Raw genomic sequence first — 23,762 nt, forward strand, 5'->3', positions numbered from 1 at the left:
GCGGGCAGAGGCAGGGCTCTTCATACCGAGAGGGAGCTGGTCCCACACACCGCCCCTCGCACTCCTGCGGACGGCGCGGCACGCTAAAGGGGCTGCAACGCCTTGGGAAAGCCCTCTAGCTGGGGCGCTGGGACTGGCACCCTCTTTGGGGGCAGGGAGCGGGGCCCACGCCTGGGAAGACGCTTCCAAGGGAAGGAGGGCGGGGGAGGGGGCACTGAGCGGAGCCCCGCCCGGGAAGAGCCCTCCGCATGGGGCAGTGAGGGGGAGAGGGCGCGCCCCGGGGAAGTTCCCTGCAGCTGGGGCACGGAGCCCGGCGCACACGTGGGCCGAGCCCTTCAGCCGCGCGGAGCCAGCCCGCCTGAGTAGACGCGCGCCGTCCGGGCGAGGGGGGCTTGGAGACGCTCCCTCCGTCCATTGCAGCCATGGCTTTGAAGGACACGGGCGGCGGCAGCGGCATCCTGCCCATCAGTGACATGGGGTCCTCCTCCCCGGCGCCGTCCTGCTCGCCCTTCCCCGAGGTGGTGGAGCTGAACGTGGGCGGCCAGGTGTATGTGACCAAGCACTCCACGCTGCTCAGCGTCCCGGACAGCACCCTGGCCAGCATGTTCTCCCCGCGCCGGGGCAGCCAGGCGGCCGCCAGGGAGCTGCCCAGGGACAGCCGGGCGCGCTTCTTCATCGACCGCGACGGCTTCCTCTTCAGGTACGTGCTGGATTATCTGCGGGACAAGCAGCTGGCCCTGCCCGAGCACTTCCCGGAGAAGGAGCGGCTGCTGCGGGAGGCCGAGTACTTCCAGCTGGGGGAGCTGGTCAAGCTGCTCTCCCCCAAGGTCACCAAGCAGGGCTCGCTCAACGACGAGGGCTGCCAGAGCGACCTGGAGGACAGCAACTCGCAGGGCAGCGGCGACCTCCTGCTGCGGGCGGCGGCCGGGGCCGCCCTGGAGAAGCGCTCGGGCTTCCTGACCGTGGGCTACCGGGGCTCGTACACCACGGTGCGGGAGAACCAGGCGGACGCCAAGTTCCGCAGGGTGGCCCGGATTATGGTGTGCGGCAGGATCGCGCTGGCCAAGGAGGTGTTCGGCGAGACGCTCAACGAGAGCCGGGACCCCGACCGGCCCCCGGAGAAATACACCTCCCGCTTCTACCTCAAGTTCACCTACCTGGAGCAGGCGTTCGACCGGCTCTCGGAGGCCGGCTTCCACATGGTGGCTTGTAACTCCACCGGCACCGCCGCCTTCATCAACCAGTACAGGGAGGACAAGATCTGGAGCAGCTACACCGAGTACATCTTCTACAGTAAGTTTCCCACCTGGCAGTAGTCCCAAGGGAGGCAGGCCCAGGGCTTGGTGTGTGTGTGGTGGGGCAGGCTGGTGGTTTCCTCCGCCAGGACTCAGCCCGATTGCAGTGCCCAGGAGCAGGGGCCGGTTCTGAGTGGGATCTTGTGCATGCCTCAATGCAAAACCCTCCCTTATAAAATACTTTAAAATATTCATTTCCCCCCCCCCCCCAAAAAAAAAAAAAAGGTTGGAGGAAGAGACTTGGCAGCATTTATTTAAAGATGTAGCAAAGGGCTAGTTGCCGTCCCCCCCCCCCCCCTCCGGGGGACAGATCAAATCCCACTTACTTTTGCTGCTGCTTTTGCTTTGTGGGGACAAAGCAAGGAAACTACTGCACTTTGGGGTGGGGGGCAGAGTCAAAGCAATCCTAACGGAGGCGCCTTTGGAAGAACAGGTTGTGGTCCCTCTGCTTCTAATTTGTTCCAGTCAGACACTGTTTCCCCTTTCAAAATGTCCATAGGATTGAACTAAACGCCCTGTAGGAAGCAGCAGTCATTCATGAAAACTCATAGCTTTACAATGCAGGTGTGTGAGTATTTATTTGTACCATATGTAAAAAGAGCTTAAACTAGAATTTGTAAGAAATTGATTCTGAATACAGTGCATAGGGACTGGCTAAGAGCAGGGCTGGTGCTTGTTAGGTGTAATGACTAATGTTAGGAAGCTGGAGAGAGGTTCTGAGTGAATCCACGATATTTCAGATTTTTTTTTATCATACGTCAAAACCATAGTTATCGCTAGTCAAAAGCTGTCGAGAGTAACAACCACCAGCCTTGCTTTTATCTTGCTCTCTTTAAAGATGTACGTGAGTTTGGGAGAGAGCAGTGATGTCTGACTTTGAGGGTTTCACCGTTTTTGTTCAAGTTGGGCTTTGCAAAGATTAAAACAGCAGTGCTGGAAGCAAGGAAGGGTTTTAATATTTTATCGCTACATTTCCTTCCGTTCTCATTAACTGCAAAGTAAACAGACTCCATCTGGGCACATTTTCAGTGAAGGATAGAACTGAACCGTGATGAGAGAATCCACTTTCCAAAGGGCATCAGAGAAGAAAATTCCATGGCATGCATGCCTTAAACAATTCTTTTATAGTGTACAGTGGTATACTTACAGACTTCGTGTCTTTCGAAAATGGCAGAATGACATGTGGACGTTTGTTGTTAGACTGCACGCTTTAAATCGCACCAAGTGCACTGTGTAGGACGATGATAGAGAGCGATTTGGACTAATGAGAACACAGTGGAATAGAAAACACCAAATCAAGTGGCAGAGTTTTGTTTCTTTCAAAGACCCAAGAAGCCTTAAACCTGTTTAATGCGTTGGAGAGTTGAGTTGAAGCCTGTGGAAGAGATAATCGTTTTCCCTTCAATGGCTCCTCCTGGGTTTGTGTGCTTTCATGCTTTCTGAGCACAGGGGGCCTATTTTAGTAAAACATCTGCCGGGGAGATTCGGAGGTAGATAGAACCGCTTCTAACTTCTCCCCTAGTAAAACTAAATGAAGCAACCTGTTTTGCGTTCAAAGCCATAGCTGGGCAGAGTGTTTAACAGCTTGGCCATCAGAGGAAAATTAATTCCATAATGCATACTACAGTGTGTAATGTAGATGGTCAGCACCATCCAGCTGCTGATTATCTTTCTATAAGATATATAACAGTGTGTATTAAACTGATATTTTAAAAATTAATTTCCAAGGTCTATAAAATCACACTGCTTTTAACTAAGATGACAAACACTTTGAGTTTTGTTAGAAGGGCTTTCATTTCACTTTTCTGGATCGACTTTGTAAACTATTTTAATGATTAGTTTCCCCCTCTGTGTGTGTGGTGGGGAGATATGCATAGATATTCCTAAATATATAATAAATTTCCAATGGTTATAACTGAGACTGAAAATATCCAAATTCTGTTTTTTCCAGAAATAGTTTTCCAAGTATGTAATTATATATTTCTGTGTATATTAATCTAATAGTGATTTTTTAAAAGATTAATATTCAATAAAGCACACTGATTTTTATTCAAATGTGAAAAGACAAACAGAAATATTATGGCTCTATTAATTATATTTATTAATCTATATTTTTTTGTTAGAACTTTAAGATCTGTTCTTGTCCACTGAAGCATTGCAAACTTTAAATATTCATGACAAAGGAGTAATCTTTATTTTTAGTTCGGAATTTTACTTTACTTTTAAATATATCAATTATGGTCTTGACTCTGTAAGCCTCATGTGGGTCTTGAGAATCTTGCACATGGAGGGCTTACAGGACAGACCCTACATTAAATTAAATGTCCCCTTAAGGTCAATTCTGTCCCAGTGAAGACAAGACAAGAGGAGTTTGCAACTGACATCAGTAGGAACTGGATTTGGCCTTTAGTGCCTGATCCAGAATTATTTATTGTCCTCAAACTATTTGTAAAAAGAAAAGGAGTACTTGTGGCACCTTAGAGACTAACAAATTGATTAGAGCATAAGCTTTCATGAGCTACAGCTCACTTCATTGGATGCATATAGTGGAAAATATAGTGGGGAGATTTTATATACACAGAGAACATGAAACAATGGGTGTTAACATACAGACTGTAACAAGAGTGATCAGGAAAGGTGAGCTACTACCAGCAGGAGAGCGGGGAGGGGAAGGGGAACCTTTTGTAGTGATAATCAAGGTGGGCCATTTCCAGCAGTTTACAAGGACAGTAGGAGGGAAAATAAACAAGAGGAAATAGTTTTACTTTGTGTAATGACACATCCACTCCCAGGCTTTATTCAAGCCTAAATTAATTAGGCTTGAATAAGTAGGCCTAATCACATCAGCCACACTATCAGAGGCTCATTCACCTGCGCATCTACCAGTGTGATATATGCCATCATGTGCCAGCAATGCCCCTCTGTCATGTACATGGGCCAAACCGGATAGTCTCTACGTAAAAGAATAAATGGACACAAATCAGACGTCAAGAATTGTAACATTCAAATACTTCAATCTCTTTGGTCTCTCGATTACAGACCTAAAGTGGCAATTCTTCAAAAAAAACTTCAAAAACAGACTCCAACGAGAGACTGCTGAATTGGAATTAATTTGCAAACTGGATACAATTAATTTAGACTTGAATAAAGACTGGGAGTGGATGTGTCATTACACAAAGTAAAACTATTTCCCCTTGTTTATTCCCCCCCCCCACTGTTCTTGTCAACTGCTGAAAATGGCCCACCTTGATTATCACTACAAAAGGTCCGTCCCCCCCTCCCCCTCCCCCCACTCTCCTGCTGGCAATAGCTCACCTTTCCTGGTCACTCTTGTTACAGTCTGTATGGTAACACCCATTGTTTCATGTTCTCTGTGTATATAAATCTCCCCACTGTATTTTCCACCGCATGCATCCGATGAAGTGAGCTGTAGCTCACGAAAGCTTATGCTCAAATAAATTTGTTAGTCTCTAAGGTGCCACAAGTACTCCTTTTCTTTTACTGATACAGACTAACACAGCTGCTACTCTGAAACTATTTGTAGTTCTTTGTTGGGTGATTTTCATAATATTTTGTTTTGGATTGTGCAGTGTGTTGTATGTTACTGTAAAGACCAGTGCTCTGTTTTACATCATTGGGCGAATTAATCATTGGTGTAACTCCATTGGCTTCAGTGTAATTATATGAGGGATGAATTGGACATCATTGTAATTTTTATTTTGTTTTGTATTTTTCCATTCTTTTTTATTTGTAAAAAGAAGAACATGTGGTTAATTTTTTTTAAAAAATGACATTTCAACTTAAAAATTCTCCTCCCGTTGGAGGGTTTGTGTTTTTTTTAACCTACTATTGTTAAAAGTAACACCTAAGATTCCTACAGCTGAAAGAAATTAGTGAAAAATACTTTCCCTATTTTTTCCAGTTTGTTTGGTTTATGCATTTGACAGAGCACTTTGTTTAGAATAATTTTATGGTTTCTTTTGTATAATTAGACCGTTTTCCCTACTAGTTGTCTTTCACACAGCAACAGGGGAGAGGAAAAAGTTTTGTAAAATCACAGAAACTGGCAGAGGGAAAAAGGCACAGTGACCTACCTGAAACTACTTTTAAATCGTTTTTTTGAAACGAACTGTATTTCAGATTGATGGTGTAATTCTGTGCATATTAAACAGAATAGTTTGATTGGTTACATTGCTTTAGAAATGTAAAGGCAAGCTTGTGCTTGGCCCAGGCACAGTATGTAGTGGGGGAATGGCTATCCCTTGCACCCCTGCCTTTGTGCTACTCACCATGAGTGGAAGGACTACTCAGGGCTAATGTATTTGCTGGCACTAGATTCTCCCAAAGGAGGGGAGAAGCTGACAGTGCCGTGGTCTCATCCCCTCCTTACCCACAAGCCGAGCTGGCTGGGCATAGGAAAGAGTGGATATTGCAGTCTCTTCAAGTATGGCGCAGCAGCCACGCTTCTGCTATGCATGCTGGAACCTGAGGAGGAATTGGGCCTGCTACAAGGGCGATTTCCCCAGAACTCTCACTGAGGAGGCTGGTAGTAGTCATACTGCACTCAACACAGAGCGGTGCCCTAAAGATACAAGAGCCCTTCATGTTTTCACAACTAAAGCACTAGAATAGTTGAATCTTATTCTGTTACAAAGTTTTGTGTTTGTAATTTTTTTTCGTCTCGCATCTGAATGTTAATTTGGTGTTATGTAGGAAAGAAGCCTAATTTCCTGTTACATATTCATGCTTTCATCTTTCAACAACTTAAAATATCCTTTAGCTATCTTGTTATTCATGTTAGTCTCAGACTTACCAGGCTCAGTGTTAATAATTATACACTAATCATATAATAGTCACACAGACCTCAGGATTTGTTGACTGTTTATTTGTCGATTGTGGACCTTTAACTGTTTTCTAGGAATGACAAGCTATACACTGATTACTAAAATATACTGATCCATTAGATTAGTGAGAAATGTACTTCCAAACAGCTTCTTTAGGGTCAGATCTAGCCCTTGGATACATAGGGAACTACTGATGTAAGTTTGAAGGCAGAATTTCTCCTTTAGTCTGTACCTTGTGTCTCAGCTCTGACAAGTGCTCAGCAGATCTGCTTCTTGTATTACAAGTCATATCTGTTTGTTTAGTAATCCAAAATAAGTTATTACTTTTTAATTCATATTGGCACTGCAAAGCCCATACAGCTACAGGAGAGTGGACTGCTTTTTTCCCTCTGATACATTGAGTACAATCCCCCCATGAAAGTTAAATTCCGTTTTATACTTGGAAGTTATCTGTCTCCCCCACGTCCCAGATGACACCAGAGTGACAAAGCTTACTATGTATAATGATGCATACACATGGGATTAGGGGGAGAGAAAGAAGGGACCTCCTTGGCTTCTTCTCTGCAGTACACTTCCAAGCTGTCATCCAAAAGTGTTGATTAATTGGCTGGTTTTACATAGTATGTGATCACTATTGCCCTACTCCTCCCGTTGCCTCATTTCACAGGGTGCAGCACTCACTTGTGGTCTGGCTCCTCCTTCTGGTTGCTCTGGGGATTAGCTCTTGAGGTCAATCCCCCCTTTGTGGTTTGTATGTCATCATCCTGTCTCTCCCTCTGGTCTTTAGCCCTTCTGTCAGTCCCAGGAACCACAGTGTCCTCTTCGTGACTCAGGCCTCCGGCTAGGTCATTCAGTGTTCCTCCCTTCTGGGGTAATACAGTTCCTTCATCCTAGCAGTCCTAGGCACTTTTCCTTTTCACTGCCCCACAGTACCACTCCCTCGGTGGCTGGCAAGGGAGCCCAGGCCCACCCTCCTCTCTAGGTTCCAGCCCACTGACCCTCAGCTCAACAGTCCTGGGCTTTCCTCTACCAGTCTTCACTGATACTTCTCTGAGCGGCTTCTTGCCACACCTGGTTCCCCTTCTCTCTCTGGTTATACCAGCTCCTAACCCTCCTCTCAGTGACTGGCTGCTGCCTGCCTTCCTGCTGCCTTTCCTAGTAACCCCCATCTGTTTCCAGCTACCTGGCTTTATACAGGCCCCACCTGTTCTTGCACAACTGAGCCTGCTCTCAATTAGTTCCATGCTCCCTGGCTCCTCCTCCTTGTGCAACCTGTGGAGTTAATTGGCCTGCTTGGCCATTTGTGTATAGGCGTGACTACCTGCCCTTTCCTGGTTACTATACGCATCCAGTCCGCCAGCCAATTCCAGTAAAAAGAATAATTTAAAATAGGCTATCAATCCAAATTTATAAGTATTTATTAATGACTTGAAACCGCTATCTGAAAGGATAGATAAATAGGTACCAAATGGGAAAAAAGGTACTGATAATCCATAAATTTAAAATATGGAAAAATAGCTAAAATGTAAGTAATAGTAGGATATATGGAATGGAGCTCTGGGATCACTACTTGTCACTGAACATAAGCCATCATATCTGCAGTGGCATATAAAATGAGTTTACAAAAATTTTCTTTAAAATTTTTACCTCTCTCAATTCCTAAAATTTTTAAAAGATCATCATTTCCTTCACTCCATTTGCCACGAGCCCGAACTACGAGACCAAAGAAGTGGGCATTTGTACCTCCTGTTAGTTTCTTAATATCTTCCTCCAATTCGAGGTAATAGGCAGCCTTCTCTTTGTGGGCTTTCTCCAGACTATCGGCGTTATCCTCCCAGTGAATTGCAACATCCACCATCACCACCACCACAGTATCTCCTTTTATAAAAACAATATCCGGCTTTCTCAAATTTCCTTCTTTAGTTCTCAACTGAGGTTCTACTATTGATTTCCACCCCAATTTGAACACCTTATCTACTACCGCAGAAACTACCCTATTATGTCGTCTTTTCCTAGCATCTTTAGTTTTAAAACATTGTCCAGATATATGTGGTATTGTCTCCCTAGCCTTACCACACCATCTACAGGTGGCATTTAATCCTTCTCTACCTCTTGCCAATGTTTCCATTGTAGGGTAAACATTAGCCCTAAGCTGTAATGCAGCAATCAATGAGGAGGATTTAACCATACCAGATCTTTTCAAAACTGAGTTACTAGTTACATCATTTTAAAAATACTTACCTACCCCCTGGCACCTCAACCCACACCATCTAAAAAGTCTAAAATCTAAAAAATTCCTCCTCTCTCCATTTCTTAGAATTTGGTGTTGCTGCGCTAAGAATCAATATTTTATCAACTAAATTTTCTCCAGCATGCATACATACAGGATAAATCTATCCAACTATCTTTAGACACAATATGTCTTCGTCATTTGCGGATAAGCGTGTTGGGTAATTGTACACTAAATTTGGTTAATGCAAGTCCTCCATTTCTTCCCCTTGCATAAAATAATTCATCGATGGTACTTTTTGGGAGATGTAAAATCTGTTCAGCTATTTTCCTAACTAAAACATCCAGCTCATATAAAAGATAAAAAGGGGGCTCAATTAAAAGTAAATTATAAAATAGCCTAGATAAAATATACGTTTGTAAAATCATCTGTTTTTGGGCAGGTTTAAGAGGAGTCTTACTTAAACTCACTCCATTCAATCAGGTCTCAGAGTAGCAGCCGTGTTAGTCTGTATTCGCAAAAAGAAAAGGAGTACTTGTGGCACCTTAGAGACTAACCAATTTATTTGAGCATAAGCTTTCGTGAGCTACAGCTCACTTCATCAGATGCATAAAAGTGGAAAATGCAGTGAGGATATTTTTATACACACAGACCATGGAAAAAATAGGTGTTTTTTATTAAGTGAGCTGTAGCTCACGAAAGCTTTTGCTCAGATAAATTGGTTAGTCTCTAAGGTGCCACAAGTACTCCTTTTCTTTTTCCATTCAATCAATTTGTCCTTAAGAGACATTCCTCCAATCCCAAGGATCTATCCTCGCCCCTCAAGTATTTTTTGAATTCTCCTGGATGTACATTATTGATAATTTCAGTACCCATTCTCCAGTTATTCTTGGGGTTAATCACATAAGTCTTTTATTTTGCTAGTATGTGAAATCCCTTATTTTTTTTCATATAAACCCAAAGATTGTTTTTTGCAGAAACACTAATCTAAAATTCCTAGATTTTTGGCCATCCCTTGATATGACCCACTTAAAATTGCCACATCGTTGGCAAATGCCAACAATGTGACACTATTCCCTTGAACATAAAACCCTGAGCCCTCAATTTCCAGCTTAGTTAACAAAGGATCCATGGCAATATTAAATAAAATAGGAGATAAAGGGTCGCTTTTTTAACCCCACTCCTTATTAAAATAGACTCACCCAAACCCTTGTAGTGCAGTTATCATATAGGTCTTCCTTATAATTTCTATAATGTACTCATCTATCCCAAAGCTCCTCAGGCCGGACATAATATGTCCTTATCCCACCGAATCAAATGCCTTGGCCAAATCCACAAATACTGTGGCTAATTCCTCCCCATTCCACTTTGCTTCCTTTATCAAATTGTCTAAAATTGAGATATTCGCTTCACATCCTGGAAAACCTTTTTGTCTATTGCAAATTTTGACTGCAGATCCTATTATCAATGGCCTCCAGGAGGATAGTTTCGTTATTTCTTCCTCAATTTGCACTTTGGGAATTAAAATAGTTCTATTTTCTTTAAAAATATCTGGGACCTGCCTATTTAAAAAACATATATTAAAAATTTTCATGAGATTAAGGAGTCCAGGTTAAAAATATCCCATAAATCATTCACTGTTTTATCTGGGCCAGGAGCACTATCTTTACAAATCTCTCTCAGGGCCTCCCTAATTTCATCCACCAAAGTAGGACTTCATAATAAATCATTATCGACTCTTTCGCTGGCAGGGGCCATCCTATTGTACTTCTATGTCCAATTTCCAATGTATCTACATAATATGCCTCATTATCTTTGAGGGGAATATTACATTTACCCCATTTGGTTCTCCCATAATTATGCGTGCTAATCTTCTTTTATCCTTAACAAATAATTGTTGGTAACATTTGTATCTAGCCTTCTTAGTGGCATATCTCCGAATGGTGTTAGATTGTCTCTTTCTATCACCCACCCCTCCATTCCCTTTTCTATTATTATTATTCATCTCCTGTTGCTCCTCATATCTACTTGTATCTGTCTATATCAATGAGTTACACAACTTTTCCACCATTGCCCACCCAACATATTTAGTCTGATTTTCCTTTAATAAAATTTCAATTTCCTCTAGTCTATTTAATATTTGTCCAGCTTTCCTACTTTGTCTCCCTTGCCTACATACCTTCCCCACCTTGTCCACATATGGATGCTTCTTTAGTGGCAAGATTTTCTCTCTATGAGGCAGAACTTCCAATATATTCTCTTCATTCCTATCTACCTCTCCCACTTCATCGATAACTCTATCTTTCTTAATCTTTCTCTTAGCCAATTCATGTCTTTTATCTGAAATTTGTTTATTAGTCTTTGTTTTTAATTCACTTTCAGTACACTTATTTATATTCCTTTTCCCTACATATTTGGTCTCCAATTTAATAAGCAACTCAATCTCATGATCAGTCCAAATTCAAGATCAAGAGCAAGTAGACTCTCTAGTCTTACTCCTAGCCGCTATATTTTCTTTGTTCATTTCTAATTGCAGGATGCCTGTGTCTACAATGCTGGCTTAGGCCCTATTTAGTATGGAAAGCCATCACACAACTTGAGCAGGTATAGCCCTTCACTGGGGTATCCACTTCCCTGGGCCTGCACGTGGGGTAGTGGCATGCTCTATTGTGGAATTGAAAGGATTTACCACACTTTTTAGACCACTCTAATGGCCTTACTTTTGTGTACTACATTAATATGTTTTGCCCATTTTCCAAATGTTGCTAAAATCTGTGGGCAAATGGGACAATTAAAACAATCGACGGGATATTCTAGATAAAAAACTCCATCTTTCCATGAGCTACTATTTAATAAATTTGGTAAATTAATTAAATTATCTGTATCTATATTGTTAAAAACAGTAGTTAAATTAGTATTAAAATGTCCAGATTCTTTAAAATACGGATCTTCAAATGCATTTAAATACTCAAAACCAGGATTAAAATTGTCCACATCTAAATTATTAGAAGTGTCATTAGTAAAAACCATAGGTAAAAATGATAAAACATCATCCGCCCAGTCCTTATCTATCAATTCAATTTCCTCAACTCCCATTTCATTTTCAATAGGGAGGTCTCTTTTCTCAGACTCGTGAGAAATCCACTCATTAAAAAAATGTCTTGTCCATAGGTCCAGCGACCCGAATTACTCCCCTAATATATTTAACACAGCCAGCCGGGGCATCAAAGCTGGCAGCGGGGGCGTTGTTTACCCGGTCCAGCGCCAATCCGGTATGTAAATAAAATTTTTTTTTCCATTGTTAAAAGATATAACCCTTACCAGGGGGAAGCTAACCCATACGTGGGGGAGGCTACGCTTAGCAGGGGGAAACTATCCTTACCAGGGGAGCAGATTTTGTTGGGGCTGCCCACCCCACTCCCCACACTGACAATGCTGTGTGCTGTGGACACCCCATCACATCCTACAAAAGTGTTTTTCATATTGAAAGAGTAGTCCAAAGTTAGTTCTTTACTTGAAATGATTACAGGCAGCTCAGTACGGAGATCCTGGTTGGTCACTTTTCAGATAAAGCGTACAACTTACATTTTGAGCTGTCTGACTTCTTTTTCTTGGTGCTTTTGTGTAATATGGAATTGCCTCCACATGCTATTACTGTACCTTCTTCTGGAAAATCTAATTGGTCTTAATGGATTTCACATTTAACATCTGCTCCTCAGTTTGAATTATGGGTGTTGAGAGCATGGTGCTCAGCTGGAAGCTGTCTCTTCTGAGTTGACATGTTTATTATAAAAAAAGATCCAGTAATACCTCGTGAAAAACTTTGAAATTTTTTCTGTTTTAGACATTTTTGTTTTACATATAACATTTTCTGCTTTCCTGTTTTCATTTGTTACTAGTGACACTTGCATGGATTTATGTTGCTTATTTTCTACCTGAAGATAGCCCTCTGTGAGATCACTGTGGTTTCTGTGGAAATTGTCACAAACAAGTGATAATGACTTCTTAATCAGCAGGGAATAACCAGCAAGAAGAGATGAACTTTTAGGAAACAAATACTGTGTTTTTATAAAGATAGTCCCATTTGTTTTCATAATGGAAAAAAAGAGACAAGAAAAAACACAGTGCACTTTTCCCCTTTTAAAATGTCACTTTGATAAAATATTATGTGAGGTGTCAGCTTCTCTTAAAGTGCCAAATCTACAGCTCAGTACCTAGCATGAGTGCCTGGGGTGGGCGGATCAACAGAGATCTCCAGGGCCCTCTCCAGGCCACAGAGTGGTAGCCGAGCCATTCAGTGGTGGTTTCTCTAATCAAGAAAAAAGGCTACAGTAGCCTCTGTGGACTCTTATGTGGCATCATCTTGGGAGAGAAGACAGGTAGATCCACATAGATGTAGATCTTTTGGATCCACCCTCAGGTAATAAATTGGTACTAACTCCCTCACCGATGTTTGCCTGCATCTAAAACCGACCATACAGCCTGAAAACAATTCAAAATTTCTGATCATGTCAGGATCTAGGCTTGTTGGGTCTGTAAGACAGTTGCGCAGGACCATAGCCAATTTTATCAGTCTCCTAGCTTTTAGAAAACCAAAGCAAAGCAATTTATTGAATATCCTGCCTTGCAGTGGTGACAGCTCACACCTTGATTCAGTCTAAAAATAAATAAATGATGCCTATTCTATTTCTTGTCATTCTTCCCAAACATAAGTCTCTGAATGCAAAGAGATGATCAAACTGTGCACCCGTAAATTGCTGTTCTAGGAAAATTATTTCTTTTTCTGCCACCTTTAACAAACCAAAATAGTATATCTTATCCAGTCCAGCATTCTGGGACATTAATTTCACTTGTTAGTCAAATAAGACGTAGATTTGGTTTATGTATTGATTTCAAACCATGCAAAAATAAAGAATATTAGTATGTATTTTTAAAGTATGTTTTTATAATAAATGAATCAACTGTAAAAACAATCTGAGCTCCTCTACAAATGGTATGTCATTGTTGCAGTTAAAACTGTATCATGAACCTTTTAAATACCATTATACTTTAATAAAAGCAAGCAAGACCCATGAGCTGATTTTTTTTTTTTTTTTTTTAAACATGTTGGTAAGGTCTAGCTTTGATACCTTCGACAATAAAGTCATATTTAAAAATAGGGTATGGTCACCCCGTAGGTTGGAGAGGAGTGGAGCTGTTGTGAGTCTAATCTCTGATTTTATTTTTTAAAATGACTGGGAAAACCTTTTCTTTGCATACTGTAGGCGAAGAAAGGTATTAGATGACCAATATGTATGTTAAGTCATTTTTACTGTGGTACTACATGGGCACGCTGGTTTTGATGCCATTCCAGAAATGTACTGCCTGAATGTACTGCCTGTGGATGACTCTACTACTGGGAATAAAGCTAGAATGTCGGAGAAGCTGCCTTTGCTGGATCTGTAACATCTTGTAGAACTGCTTCTTGATGTCAGATCACTTCAGTGTCTTTTGTAAGGATTTATTTATCGTGATACTTTCAGGGAAACTTTTTTACTTTTCCATAGAGGAGTGTGCAAACCATATGATATTTTTATTGAAAACATGAACTTCTACTAAACTACTGCTCAGACACTGAGAGATTACTATAAGCAAACTAGTTTTTTTTCTTGAAAACATGACAATATCAGATGTTGGTTCAGCGACATGATTTTAAATGGTTACTATAACAAACTTTCACTATATGTTAGTTATCTCTGTACCTGCATGATAGCTGCTATTCTACTACTGATCCTTCCCTGTGCCGCAAACACTAAATGTACCACATTATGAAGAGAATCTGTGAGGTGAACAAATATTCACTAGGGATTAGATAGAGTGAGACCATAAATATAAATTTACTCAGCTTGTGATACAATCCCACGATTAAACACGAGTCCCCCAAAGTGAAAGACTAATGTGTTTAAAGCAACATACCAGACTGATTATGATGCCACTTTCAAAGCCTCCTTCCCTGGCCATCCTTAACAAACACTAACACGGTTTGGGCAAAGAGACCATAAATATTAAGAACTTTTGCCCATTTCATCAGTTTAAAGGATAGATCTTCAGCTGTGTCTGAGCTCTAAGATGAGGAGGGAGAACAAAAGTGGCTGTGTGCATCTTTTACATACCCCCAATCTCAAGGACTGTTCCAGACCAGTTTGGCCCCTGTATCATTCAAAGCCAGTTTAGGATTGAGCTAGATTATTTCAATTTGTAGCAGTCCCCAAGGTGCTAGTCCCCCACCAGAGCTATGTAAAGGGGCCACAGTATGGGGCAGGATCTGGACCAAAGTTACCAGTTCACCTCCCCATTTTCCAAATTGAACATTCTTCTTGTAATCCTGTTTAATTGTTGAAAATGCTCATAGTCACTACACGGGATAACATCCTAGTCACGCATATACACAGACTGATAGATTAATTTCCAAAATGATCCCAGCCTTTATTTCCTTAGAGAGCAGGAATCCTGAAGTCTCTCCAAAACCATGCTCGGTTTGCAAACTGGGCCAGGCCCAAACAGGGTTGCCAGTTTTGGTTGGATGTATTCCTGGAGGTTTCATCACATAACATAATCTTTAATTAAAGATTAATCTTTAATTCCTGGAAGCTCCAGAACAATCCTGGAGGGTTGGCAACTCCAGTGTCACACCCACACTGACATCAATGAGAATTTCACATGTACAACAAAAGGAGAATAAGCCCGCCTTGTTATCAATAATCATTTCTATCAAACAAAACTTCTCCTATCCTATCTTCCAAGCATTATATGATCTGATTATTCAGATGTCTGTAAAACTGTTTGAGTGCTGCATAACTGGAGATGGAAGAAAAAAGTTTGTGTGTGTGTGTGTCGCTACAATTCATACTGTGCCAATGTGATGACTTACTTCTTATGACTGGAGCTGTTCAAAACTGAGAATTTTTTGTAAAACAACACCCCCCCCAACACACACAAACAAAAGCTTTTTGCTTTGAAAAATGTTGGAATCTGAATATTTTTTTGGCCATCTGTATTTGACACTTCACTTATGAGGGGAGTCAGTATGGGATAACGATAAATAAATTATCTATCATAGAAGTTAAAGATGGGAAAGATGTATTGGGTCATATAGAACGTCTTTCTGAAAACACAAGCTAGTGCCCTATTGTACTAGGGTTTTGTTCGATCTAGTTTTCCAATCTACCATTCCATCACTTCCTATGGGAGACTGTTATCCAGTCTAATAGATCTTACTGACGGTATTTTTTTTCCTGAAGGTTACTTTTTAATTTTGTCCTTTTTTTAAAAAAATTCATTATTCTACTTTGGGTGGTCAGAGTAAATCAAGCTGGCGGGAGCAAACAAAAGAAGTAGCCTCAGCAGATACTGAAGTATCATCTGCGGGAGGAGATAGGGTCCAACCTAGGCCTCATCTCCAGGGGTGACCATCACCTTCTCTAACATGACACCTGCAGACCAACCCATTGTTGACTCTGCTGCTGTGTTGTATCCCGTCCCCTACTCTTTGTCTGTCTTGTCTATTTAGAGTGTGAGCTCTTTGGGGAAGGCACTGTGGGGTCACATTGTCACAGCTGGCCCATTGGCACCATCGTTATACTTATATTAAAAAATAATACTACTCCTGGTTATATTCTTTGTACTCATTTAAATAATTACTCATCATAGTTGGTATTTACACCCTTCTAATATTTATATTTCTCTCCCTCCCTATTAACAATTTGTTAGATAAGACGTGTATTTAATTCTTTTAATGTCCTCGTACTTCAGAAGCCTCAACCTCTGACCATTTTCATTCTTTCCTGAAACTTCTTCAGTTTTTCCAGAGTCTCTGTGGGAAATAACTAAATGCAATATTCTACGTGCAGCTGCTCCAGGACTATAGAGAGAGGTACTGTTATGCCCTGTTCTGTCCCATGGCACCACTGTATACACAGCTGTAATTGCATTGGGCTTTTCTGCTGTCACATTGTAAACGTCTTCTGTCTAATCTGCTGTCTATTATTTTCCCTACCTTACTTTCAGCATTACTGCTTTCCAGGTTCCTTCCTACTATTGTGTGTAGTTTTTCTAGGGCTGTCAATTAATTGCAGCTAATGCTTGCGATTACCTCAAAACAAATTAACTAGACTAAAAAAAATCATCATGATTAATCACAGTTTTAAGTGCACTGTTAAACAATAACAGAATACCAATTTAAATTTATTATAAATATTTTGGGTGTCTTTCTACATTTTCAAATATATTGATTTCAGTTACAACACAGAATACAAAGTGTACAGTGCTCACTTTATATTTTTATTTCAGATATTTGCACTGTAAAAAAGATAAAAGAAATAGTATTTTTCAGTTCACCTCATACAAGTACTGTAGTGCAATCTTACAAATGTAGAATAATTTTTTTAAATGACTGCACTCAAAAACAAAACATTTTAAAACTTTAGAGCCTACAAGCTGAAGCATGAAGGGGCATACAAATGTTCCGCAAATCTGGCATGTGAATATCTTGCTATGCCGACTCCAACAGTGCCGTGTTTTCACTTTCACGTGACATTGTAAATAAGATGCGGGCAGCATTATCTCCTGTAAATGTAAACAAACTTGTTTGTTTGAGTGAACGGCCCAAAAAGAAGTAGGACTGAGTGGACTTGTTGGTTCTAAAGTTTTATTTTTGAGTGCAGTTCTGTAAAAACCCAAATAATTCCACACTGGTAAGTTGTACTTTCATGATAAAGAGATTGCACTATCGTACTTGTATAAGGTGAACTGAAAAAATACTATTTCTTTTGTTTATCTTTTTAATAGTGCGAATATTTGTAATTAAAATAATATAAAGTAAGCACTGTATACTTTGTATTCTGTGTTGTAACTGAAATCAATATATTTGAAAATGTAGAAAAACATCTAAAATTTATTATAAATTTTTAAATTGGTATTCAATTATTGTGTAACAGTGCAATTAAAACTGTAATTAATTACAACTGTTTTTTAAATGTTGTGATTAATTACAATTTATTTTTTTAATCATTTCACAGCCTTAATCTTTTCATATTATTTTCCTCAGCTATATGGGGCTTTTAAATCATTTTTATTGTATTTTTGCAATTTGAATCTCATTTTGAGCTTGATTCTGCTACCCTCCTGTTGAGTAGCACCCTACATCACGAGTAGTCCCATTGATCATAAAATTGATTTTTCAGTGGTGACAAGTTCCAGTATGGGTTATAATTGGTGATAAACCTCAACCTTCTTTAGGATCCTTATTGCAAGATAATTTGTGATGGCACGGTACCTTGTTTTTTTTAAATCTGGGCCACAAATCATCTTAAGTATAGAGTTGCTGATCAGGATTATTCCCGCTTCTGTCTTCTAAAAATTTTCGTCCAGAGCTTGGCTCAGTTCGATAGTTGGTAGCTGAGTTCCTGGGTCTCTTCGTAGTGAGAAGTACCTGTTGGCTGTGTACTTGTTTCACTTCTGCTCTTTCTAAAGGTTTTGATCTTGCTTGATATCACATTGCCTCATCATTCCTCATTTCCCATTTGTATCTGCTCTGTGGTTTTAATTTGTGACATCTCTCTTGTGGATTGCGTTCTTTCAGCTAAGTCTGTAGTTCACAGATAAGTATAGATCATCCATAAATATAGCTTATTAATTTCCTCCTTTGCTACTCATAATATCTGAGTGTGCCCAGTCAGAGTAAAACTCTTTTGTTTGCTCTCTCTCTCTGTTGATGGCTTTGGAGCTGATACTGTGAAATACTCAGTACCTCTAGCATTGTGTTCAGTATCCTCAGCCTTCATTCACTTCAAAGGGGGACTGGGCCAGTGCTGTGTTGCTGCTATTCTCCCATAGACTAGCGGGTGCGGTGAAGATGCTCTGTGCCGATGGGAGAGAGCTCTCCAATTGGCATAAGAGAACTACGCCTGTGAGCAGCATAAGCTTTCCTGCCAACATAGCGCTGTGCAGACTAGCACTTATGTCGGTGTAACTTATGTCGCTTGGGGGGTGGAATATTCACACCCCTGCATGACTTAAGTTTTGCCAACATAGGCAGTAGAGTATACGTAGTCTTAGGTAAGCATATAAATCCTTTCCTGTGATGGGGTGTATAAACCCCACCCTGCCAGTTACTAAGGGGGCTACAGCTAATTGGTGGACTATCAACAGCTGGCACAAAAGCCTGCAGACCAAGCAGAATGGGCTGCTGTCAGGGAGTCTGAGGCCATGTCTACACTACAGCTAGTACAGCTACAGAACATAGATGCTTCCTGCACTGATAAAGGAGGTTTTCCTATCAAGGTAGGTAATGCACCCCTCTTCCCTAGCAGCGGTAGCTAGGTGGATGGAAGAATTCTTTCAATCTGCACCTACTTTGGGGATTAGGTTGACTTAACTGCGGTGCTTGGGGGTGTGAATTTTTCACACTCTTGACCACTGTAGCTATGTCAGCCTAAAGTTTGAAGCGTAGAGCAGGGCTGAGGGAGGACTTTGCATCACCCACAAACTGGCAGAAAGTGGCACAAGGTGCCGATACTCTCAGGGAGAAAGCATTGTGAAGAATTGCTCTTTGAAAGGGGCCTGGAGGCAGGAAGTGGACCAGAGTCTGAGCAGTGAATCAGAGGAAGCAGACCTTAGCTGCTGAATATAGGGTCCTTGGATTGGAACACAGAGTAGAGGAATGGCCTGGGTTCCTTTTCTGACCTCAAGGAAGGGATGTAAAAGCCCCTGGATACAAAGAGAAACAAAGACTTTTGAGCCCAGGGTGGGACTGAAAGCCTGGGATAAGATCATTAGACTTGTTTTATTGGATTTATTATTACCCTGGAAGAGGCGGGACTGTAAATGACCTCGTTGGAGGGCTGAATTGTGAGAAGAGGTAAGCCACCCTAGGCTCAGAGAGGCTATTGACAGGTGGTGCCAGTTGAAGAGACTGCTATACCATGCTTATCCATGTGTGGGTGCACTGGCTGGTGGGTGACCTCCCTATACTTCTCAGAACTTCCTTGAGGAACCAGGAACCCAGTGCGGCTCTCTTCTTATGCAAAGGCAAGACTGAGACTTGCATCCCCCTGAATAAGGGGCAGCAGATACCTGTACCATCCCAGGAGATGCCCAGGCAACCAATAGTCACAGTTTCTTCCCTAATTTTCCCCTTACTCAAGAGGGAAAGGGATCATCTGCTACTGATTATCAAGAGCAGATTACTCCTCCTCACACTTCTGTCAAAGTTCTGCCCAGTAACCCACAACCTCTCCACCCACTCCTTGCCCACCTGGGGCGGGGGGAAGTATCCCTACAGAGCCTGCTCTTCCTTCCCCTGCAGAAAGGGTGTGCAAGACAGTACAAATGTGCCTAGGAAGCTATAAAATGACCAGTTCAAATGGTCGAAATAATGTTCACCTGTGTACACTGGTGTTAAGGGTTTTTTTTTTGATTGAGTTAGCCTAACTTGACTGAGCAAACTCACTTGAATAATTCATCATCTTTTTTTGCTCATTTAGAAAAACTGCTTGTTTGCACAATGTTTAGTGCAATGTACAGCCAGTGATGTTTCAGACCTTTGGGCATTATTGGAGTACAAATAATAAAACATAAAGATACTTAATGTGTTTACTTTTAGAACTTATAAGGAGCTCTGATACTGCAGTGGTGAACCCATTGAAAAATTTTAGTTATCTAGGGCACATTCGTACAATGTGCTGACCATTCTTGGAATGAGTGATGTTCACTTAAATGAAATTTGTTACAGTTAAAGTGGCCCTTCTCTGAATGTGCTGAGGTCTACCTGCTTTTAAAAAAACTTCCTTTTTTTCATATACACTGCAATGTAAAATTTAAAAGATAAAAAATTATGAAATTGAAGAACTGGACTATTCCTTCCCTCCTATCCCCTTACAGATTTAGTATATATGGGTCAAATAAAATGTTTACTGTATTGAGGTATCACTTTACAGAGTTAGAGTAGTAGAATAATATTCCAAGTACTTAATATTGCTTAGTGTTGGGGGAGCCTCAACAGGACCCATGTGTATTGCAGTGACTTGCACACTAAGGGCTAGTTTTAAGTATTGTGGCAGCTTCATCTCAGAATAGCTTTGCATGTGTGTCAGTCCTAACATTCTATTTATGTAGCCTTTTGTGTTTTAATGTTGTTTTTCACATGCAGAGATTTGGCATGCAATGAAACATCTTAGTCCCCACTTACCTTAGTTTTGCACCATTGTAACTACAGTCATTACATGGAACTTTCATTTTGGGAATACATTGCTTTACAAAAGAGAGTGATCAGGGTTTAAAAACAAATAATCAAAATATTATACTCACAAAGCCAATACAGTTAACATGGTTTAAACATAATTCTAAATAAATTCAAGTGACACAGATTAAAAATATGTCCTCCTAGTTTAGAGTTTAAAATTAGTATAAGAATGGATTGTATTTATTTTTACAGTGTCAGCGAGCACACTGCGGACTGGACACTGTAAAATAAATGCAATCTATTATTATATTAACTTTAAAGTCTAAACTAGGAGGATGTTGTTTTTAAAATTCTTTGACTTTCACCCCATGCAACCACATTCGAGTCAATGGGAATGTACAGGGTGTAAATAAGTGCAGAATTTGGCTCATTGTCCACAGTGTATAGGTAAACTGTATTTAAACCCTGTTAACTTGAACTTCCTTTTTTAAAATGGTATTTAAAACCAATTCAGATAACTAGGCATAGTCTCCAACATATGTGGGGTAATAGCTTGTCCTCTGTAGAAGACTATGGGCTACAAACTGCTTTTTGTTAATTATAGTGAAGTGTGGAGAGAGTGTTATTAAGGTTCAGTGATGTTAGGAAGAGAAGCACAATGCAGCCTTGTTGTTATCAGGGGTGGCATTATAATATTGAACTTACAAAGAAATGTTTTTAGTTGCTCTTACTTATGTAACAGTCTATCAAAATTATGAACACTTGTACAGCAACATCTCTTCTCGTGGGCGATGGCTCCACAGATGTGATAATGATAAATTGAACTCTATGATAATTAAATTACTGTTTCAAGATTGCACTTTACAGGCCAGCCAAAGGAGTTAAATAGTTCCCGTTGGTCTTAGGTTCATTTTCAGGTGGGAAAAGAACTTTCCCTAATCTTTCCTGGTTTATATTTATTTATAATTTATAATTCTGTTTTCTGCTGGGATTTAAAAATATCTAAAACTGAAATTAAAGCCCTGTTTTGCATTTGTGGTTGTCACAACTTTGTTATCTTTCCTGGTAACTTTCTGAAAATTGGCTGGGCATGAACTGAGTTTCTGCATGCTCACCTCTCCGAGTAAAAATAAATATTTAAATTAAGTAGTTTGAATAAGTTTACTCTTGTTGGGTCTGCTAATTTCTGTACATTCAAACAGTGATTTTCAAAGAATGAAACTAATACTACAATTATAATGACAACTACCAATTGACTTTTTGCAGACCACATCAATGAAAAGAGAGAACAGAGTCAGAGAACAAAAACTGCTGTTTTAAAAGCACCTTGTAGGACAGTAAAATGCATGCAGGGAAAGTGCCGATTTTGTCACTATTTTTAATCAATATTTGGGGGGGCGGGGAATGCTGATTACTGCACCACTGTTCTACTCTGCATATTCTGTTTCTTGTAAACAGCTGAATTCTGACACTTGTCCTTTTTTTCTGAAACACAAGCAGCTTTAGTTATCTCAATGATACTGGCAAAGTAAGTTGAATCACAAGCTAGAAATTGTGATTCTAGTGGGGGGGGATGATGGATAAAAATCTATGTTCTAAGTGGCGTTGCCAACTTTGTAATCGCACAAACCTGAATATCCTTGCCCCGCCCCCTGCCCTCCCCCTTCCCTGAGGCCATGTCCCTTTTCTGCCCTTCTCTGAGGCCCCACTCTCGGCTCACTCCATCCTCCCTCCTTCTGTTGCTCACTCTCCCCCACCCCCACTCACTTTCACTGGGAAGGGGGTTGGACTGTGGGAGGGGGTGAGGGCTTTGGCTGGGTGTGCAGGCTCTGGGGTGGGGCTGAGGGGTTCAGAGTGCAGGAGGGGGCTCAGGGCTGGGGCAGGGGGTTGGGGTGAGGGTAGAGGTTTGGGGTGCGGGCTCTAGGAGGGAGTTTGCGTGTGGGAGGGGCTCAGGGGCAGGGGTTTGCGATGTGGGAGAGGGTAGGGGTGTGTGCTCTGGCTGGGCTGTGCTTACCTCTGGTGGCTCCTGGAAGCAGCTGACATGTCCAGCTTAGGGACAGCCAGGTGGTTCCATCCGCTGCCCCCACTTGAAGGCACTGCCCCCACAGCTCCTATTGGCTGAGGTTCCTGGCCAATGGGAGGTGTGCAGTCAGTGCTCTGGGTGGGGCGCAGGGGCAGTGCACAGAGACCCCCCTGGCTCCCTCTGCACCTAGGAGCCAGACATGCCGGCTGGTTCCAGGAGCTGCGCTGAGCCAGGGCAGGTAGGGAGCCTGACTTAGCCCTGCTGTGCCGCTGGTCGGATGTTTGGCCTATTAAAATCACCTGGATTGCTTTTAATAGTCACCAGGAGTTTGAGGCCAATTCCGGTGGACTCCCAGCCAATCTGGAATGTTGGAAACACTAGTTCTAAGTCTATAGAAAGAGACAAGAATGGACACAAAGGGAAGAGTAGCCTAATCATGCTTCTCAGGATTGCTTTTTAGCTCACAAAAACCAATGGTAGTGTCAACAGCAGTAGAAACAATAACCTAGCTGCCTGGAAAGCCAGATTGTAAAAGTAAATTTTGCAAACACCAGACTTTTTTGTGCAAGTTATACATATATATTTCTTGTTTCAGAGTAACAGCCGTGTTAGTCTGTACTCGCAAAAAAAAAAAAAAGAAAAGGAGTACTTGTGGCACCTTAGAGACTAACCAATTTATTTGAGCATGAGCTTTCGTGAGCTACAGCTCACTTCATCGGATGCTCACGAAAGCTCATGCTCAAATAAATTGGTTAGTCTCTAAGGTGCCACAAGTACTCCTTTTCTTTTCTTTTTATATATATTTCTATGGTTTTCAAATTCTGGACTTCAGTGACTACCAAGAGAAAATTAACCTACAACACTTCTGTCTTTCTGAATCTGATCACTATTTATGTTTATACATGGCTTCAATCCTGTGTACATGTAACAAATTAAGACTGTGAAAACTTGAATGAATATTATTTCCTTTTTTCTAGTCTCTAAATTTCGTGCTGTAGTTTTGATTATTAAATGGGGAAAGGAGTATGGAAAAAACAGATTATTTTTCGGTAGTTTATGGAAAGTACATCTGGTATCTAAATGGTCCAAATCTGTAACTAGACTGTCTTTCAATTAATAACAACTCTAATTCAAAATTTTCTTTAACAAA

General features: G+C 41.1%; 1 protein-coding gene across 1 annotated transcript in view; it reads left to right on the forward strand.

Moving 5' to 3' along the window:
• The first annotated feature begins 422 nt into the window (after positions 1-422).
• The window catches only part of KCTD8 (potassium channel tetramerization domain containing 8), a 160,187-nt gene continuing 136,847 nt past the window's right edge, over positions 423-23,762 (forward strand). Inside the window, exon 1 of the mRNA XM_077814591.1 lies at positions 423-1,293. Within this exon, the coding sequence (XP_077670717.1) occupies positions 423-1,293 (871 nt within the window). The remainder of the gene's footprint in view (positions 1,294-23,762) is intronic.

Source organism: Eretmochelys imbricata, chromosome 4 (genome assembly GCF_965152235.1).
Source record: "Eretmochelys imbricata isolate rEreImb1 chromosome 4, rEreImb1.hap1, whole genome shotgun sequence".
NCBI classification, from domain to species: domain Eukaryota; kingdom Metazoa; phylum Chordata; order Testudines; family Cheloniidae; genus Eretmochelys; species Eretmochelys imbricata.